The 6,000-nt window shown below is 38.9% G+C and overlaps 1 protein-coding gene across 2 annotated transcripts in view; it reads right to left on the reverse strand.

Annotated features, from left to right (window-relative positions):
* LOC115105624 (phospholipase D2-like) overlaps positions 1-6,000 on the reverse strand; it is a 32,875-nt gene that overhangs the window by 23,868 nt on the left and 3,007 nt on the right. For both annotated transcript variants that reach the window (XM_029627855.2, XM_029627856.2), the window contains exons 3-5: positions 5,933-6,000; positions 4,123-4,265; positions 3,859-3,952 (exon numbers count right to left, since the gene is read on the reverse strand). The exon at positions 5,933-6,000 is cut by the window's right edge and continues 63 nt beyond it. In XM_029627855.2, coding sequence (XP_029483715.1) covers positions 3,859-3,952; positions 4,123-4,265; positions 5,933-6,000 — 305 coding nt within the window. The remainder of the gene's footprint in view (positions 1-3,858; positions 3,953-4,122; positions 4,266-5,932) is intronic.

Here is a 6,000-nt window from a genome sequence, read left to right on the forward strand (position 1 = left end):
CAGTTTAGGTCACCTAACAGTACAAACTTACAAACTTATATCATCATTGGTTAACCCATTTTCAACATAGACAAACCTTTTATAAGATATGTTCTATTTGTACCTCTATTTGAACATCAGATCTTCAACGTTATATTCACTATCATTATCCCAGGATAATTGATCTACCTACAGCTATCCATTTGGTCTCCCATCCAGGGTTTAACCAATCCCAGTCCTGCTTAGCTATGACATTTGTCACTACTACCAATGTGTTACCAATGTGCTCCAGAATAGTGCAGCCGTCTAAGGCACTGCATCTCAGTGCAAGAGGCGTCACTACAGTCCCTGGTTCGAATCCAGGCTGTATCACATCTGGCTGTGATTGGGAGACCTGTAGGGTGGTGCACAATTGGCCCAGCATCATCCAGGTTTGCCTGGGGTAGGCAGTCATTGTAAATAAGAATTTGTTCTTAAGTGACTTAGTTATGAAAGGTTAAATAAAGATTATATATTTTTTTGAATTATCGGGACAATTATTATTGAGCGATTAGGGCTATGGCGGTCATTACATTTTTTTCAGACGGTGATTTTCAAGCAATTAACTGCCGGTCTCATGGTAATTGACAGTTAATTAACAAACACATTTAGCATCTTCTGGATCCCACGCATAGCCTACAAGCCACTGATGCAGACCTTTGGAACATCTACATTTGACAAAAATCGAATAAATACATTTAATATAACCTACACCATCACAATAAATCAATTATTTATTTTAGACAGGTCTAAAGAAACACGATATGAAGAAAATGTAGTCTATTTCAGAAGAACAGAAAAGCATATTCTGGATTGTCTTTATGCTAGGCCCTAATCTGACTCTGCCATTGGGCTGTGGGCTACACTAGTTCATTTAGCAGACAAGATTTGTTTAGAATTCCGTGGCATTATTTTACATTGTTTTATTGTATGAAGAATACAATTGAACATAGCTGAAAAAAATAGAAAGGATATTTTCTCCAAATGATTTCAGGGAGTGCATACATGTGGCTATTCTGTGTTGAGCGTTGTGATAAAAATGTTGGGCTATATGTTTTGATTTTTAATACATTGTAAGGCTGCATGATGCGACTCTAATGATGATTTGAAAAAGGTTGCATGAAAGACATGAGCTCTGCGTTGTTGTTTTTTGCACAGGCTGTACACACGTCATCAGTCTCAGTCTTCACAAGCACTTGATAATGCCTTGAATTTACCGGCTGCATACCCTTTGCATGGCCGTAATTCCCCCTAAAAAGAATCCATGCCTTTTGCGGCCAGTGGCCATTGTGCCCTTGGGCTGAATATAATAATTAGAATTCCCTTCTCCCGGCTGCACCTCTCACTCACATGGTTCTCAGTCACGTGATCGGGTCTTTCTCACAGGCTAGAAGTGAAGACAGACATATTGGGGATGCAACTGCACGCATCCAATTCTGAGGTGCATATTGAAGATATTGGAAGAACTGTCCACATTTACTTTTTGTCAGCCAACAAGATGACTAGGCCTAACGAACAGCAAAAGCACTAGCCTATGTCAATCTACTATCCCCCATAGTACAAAGGTTTACCTATTCTATTCTGTGCGAGAATTAAATATTACATAGTCCGACAGAACACCATTGTCCAAAGTAACCACAAATGTGATTATGCATATAATGCTTTTATTATAAAGGTGCATTTTTATGTTGAAAATGATCTTCCCCAAACTTGAAACTCACGAGCTGCGTATGCATGCCAGTTAGGCTCTACAGCCGTTGGAAACCGGCTTAAATTTGAAGAAGTTATTTGGTCACTTTAGTTGTGATACAAACTTTACGAAAACATATATTCCAATGTGCTAGGCTACATTAGGTGTGTGACTATGATTTGAAAAAGTAACAGAAAAAGTGATAATATACAATTCCCAAGTGATAAGCTAATATTGTTACCCATCACACTATTCTTGATTTAATCTTGTCTTTACATATACTCAATAATATATGTGTGAAATGTGTTTTGATTTAGAATGGACCATTATCATGCAGCTATCTCAAAACTGGGGCACCGGGGGAAAAAATACGTCAGCTACACAATTAAATAGCAAATGAAGGACACTTTTCCAGTGGTTCATTTTCATGCCAGCCAGGTAGACTATACTCCTGTTTTAAAGAGAAGCAATGTGCTCAATATTAGCAAGGATGAGAAATAAATATACTAGACCTAGCCTGTAGAAAGCTGATGGGATCCTCCTCTTTTTAATAGAGGCCATCACTCTGTTTTCTCACGCAATTGCATAGCCTATAGAAATGTTGCACAACATGAGCTCTCATGAAGTGTTTGATTAGATTTTTTTATTAGATTTGCATTGATGTCACAGTGATTAGAGGGGCAATAGACTGCAGAGTACCAGGCAGTTAGCAAGTTTGGTAGGCTACTAATGACCATCAGCAGCATCCGAGCTTAGAGAAGCCTAATTACCGTAAATGGACACATGGAATTTGACTGCCATCAACACTCGTGACCGCCGGAGTGGCGGTAATACGGTCACGGTAACAGTCCTATGAGTGATCTCTTAATAACTAAATAGATTCCCTGTTGCTATTGACGTCATTCCAAAGGGTCAGTTCAACAGAGAAAAATAAAATGTAACCATACTTTATAAGTCATATATCATCAATATTTAGGCCTGTATAGCATTTGCAAAGTCATCAACAACTATTGTTTCAATTCAACTCAGGGTTCAACTAAATATAGACAGTACATATAGGCCTAGGGTTTAAAGCTTTGGTTGTTTTTAAATTTTATCTTCAAGTTGTTAATTAATATGTTGGATTCATGTCTCTATCTCAACCAAAAAATCTATGTTAAAGAATAGGACTAAATCAAACAAACTTTAAATAGACTTTAATTAAGAATTGATTTGATTTAGTGCTATACTTTAACTTTGATTCTTGGAATACAAAATATAAATTATTCATTTGTAGACAAACTGGAATTAAAGCCAGACTAAGTCAGTGGAACAAAAGATACAAACTAATGTAACCGTTTTTATTCAACCTTAAAATGAGTAACACACCCATGGTCACATTTTGAGATTACTGTATCTATAAATGTATTATGTAATCATAGAAGGTGTGCATTGTGCATGTCCAAGATATCACGCAAAATTTGCAGGTCTGTGGAGATATTCACAATAATGCTATAATAATCTGTCTAGCATCTTGCACTACAGATGTAGGATCACAATTTTTCTGCACAGCAGGAAATGCACATTTGTAATATATTCATGGTTTAAAAAGGCTTAAAATGTATGTAACTTCCACTTTAAAATGACAGACTTGATTTGCCCTACTGAAAAATGTATCAACCCCTACAAAAAATTCCATTAATTATAATCCACATAATAATTCACATTTCCTGTTGCTGCAAGATTATTTTCCTGCTGTAGCAAACTTCCTCAAATTAAGATCCTACATCTGTATGTACTTTTTATGTCATCTCAACTGCAATCCAGGTCATTTAGTTGTCCTATTATATGAAGCACATTTCATTCCCATTTGAACTTTGTTGTGCTTTTCAACGGTTGAAAGCAAAGTAATAACACATTGGGAATTCAACAAACTTCGGTCTGTCTTGAGTGGGTGCATAAAGGTGGAACTCTCATTGATCAACATCTCAACCAAATATTACCCACATTTCCATGTTGAAATGACATGGTGTGCCCAGTGGAGTGAGCCTTTATGTGAGACTGAGTTATGTGTGGGTCTCTGTCTGCGTGTGTACCATGGTGTTTATCAGAGTCTGTCTTTGTGCATACTGTATACAGTTTGGGTGGGTCAATGAATGTAAGAGTGATACCGGTTTACTGGAGGTTTGTCTCATCCTCTCAGTGCCGTGTAGACTTGGCATCTCCTCTGTCATAGCCCTCAGCTGCGCTCTCTGGGCTGCAAATCTAAAAAGAGATATTTGAATATTCTAAAAATGTTCCTTCTTAAACTCACACAGAAATCACAACAGGCCTTCACTCTTATTTCAATTGCATCCCCTCTAAACAAATTACACTCCACTCAGATAATGGGTTGCTTTGCATGTCTGAGCTTTGATTGGTGCTCTGAGTCTGACCTTCCCAGAGGCAGGAAGTGAGCCATCATCTTGTGCTTGTAGAGGTCACGATGCAGCTCCTGGAAGTGCTTGTACTTCCTCTTGACCGTCCAGGTGAACTTGCCATGGGTCAGCTTCACAGTGTACAGAGAGCACACACTGACCTGACAGAGAATACAGTTCATGTCATACACCTACAGTTGAAGTCAGAAGTTTACATACACTTAGGTTGGAGTCATTAAAACTCATTTTTTAACCACTCCACAAATTTCATGTTAACGAACTATAGTTTTGGCAAGTCGGTTAGGACGTCTACTTTGTGCATGACAAGTAATTTTTCCAACAATTGTTGACAGACAGATTATTTCACTTATCATTCACTGTGTCACAATTCCAGTGGGTCAGAAGTTTACATACGCAAAGTTGACTGTGCCTTTAACAGCTTGGAAAATTCCAGAAAATTATGTCATGGCTTAAGAAGCTTCTGATGGGCTAATTGACATCATTTGAGTCAATTGGAGGTGTACCTGTGGATGTATTTCAAGGCCTACCTTCAAACGTTGTGCCTTTTTGACATCATGGGAAAATCTAAAGAAATCAGCCAAGACCTCAGAAAAAAAAGTGTAGACCTCCACAAGTCTGGTTCATCCTTGGGAGCAATTTCCAAATGCCTGAAGGTACCACGTTCATCTGAACAAACAATAGTACGCAAGTATAAACACCATGGGACCACACAGACGTCATACCAGTCAGGAAGGAGAAGCATTCTGTCTCAGAGAGATGAACGTACTTTGGTGCGAAAAATGCAAATCAATTCCAGAACAACAGCAAAGGACCTTCTATATCGACATAACCTGAAAGGCCGCTCAGCAAAGAAGAAGCCACTGCTCCAAAACCGCCATAAAAAAGCCAGACTACGTTTTGCAACTGCACATGGGGACAAAGATCATACTTTTTTGTAGAAATGTCCTCTGGTCTGATGAAGCAAAAATAGAACTGTTTGGCCATAATGACCAACATGATGTTTGGAGGAAAAAGGGGGAGGCTTGCAAGCCGAAGAACACCATCCCAACCATGAAGCACGGGGGTAGCAGCATCATGTTGTGGGGGTGCTTTGCTGCAGGAGGGACTGGTGCACTTCACAAAATAGATGGCTTCATGAGGGAGGAAATGTATGTGAATATATTGAAGCAACATCTCAAGACATCAGTCCTGAAGTTATAGCTTGGTCACAAATGGGTCTTCCAAATGGACAATGACCCAAAGCATACTTTCAAAGTTGTGGCAAAATGGCTTAAGGACAACAAAGACAAGGTATTGGAGTGGCCATCACAACGCCCTGACCTCAATCCTATAGAACATTTGTGGGCAGAACTGAAAGTGTGTGCGAGCAAGGAGGCCTACAAACCTGACTCAGTTACACCAGCTATGTCAGAAGGAATGGGCCAAAATTCACCCAATTTATTGTGGGAAGCTTGTGGAAGGCTACCTGAAATGTTTGACCCAAGTTAAGCAATGTAAAGGCAATGCAACCAAATACTAAATGAGTGTTTGTAAACTTCTGACCCACTGGGAATGTGATGAAAGAAATAACAGCTGAAATAAATCATTCTCTCTACTATAATTCTGACATTTCACATTCTAAAAATAAAGTGGTGATCCTAACTGACCTTAGACAGGGAATTTTTACTATTATTAAATGTCAGGAATTGTGAAAAACTGAGTTTAAATGTATTTGGCTAAGGTGTAGGTAAACGTCCGACTACAACTGTATATACACATTTACAGTTGACACACACACACACACACACACACACACACACACACACACCTTGGAGCGTGTGGTGTATCTCTCAGTGCTGTCCACTCTGCATATGACCTGGGTCCCAGGCAATAATA

The sequence above is a fragment of the Oncorhynchus nerka genome, linkage group LG22 (assembly GCF_034236695.1).
Source record: "Oncorhynchus nerka isolate Pitt River linkage group LG22, Oner_Uvic_2.0, whole genome shotgun sequence".
Classification (NCBI taxonomy): Eukaryota; Metazoa; Chordata; class Actinopteri; order Salmoniformes; family Salmonidae; genus Oncorhynchus; species Oncorhynchus nerka.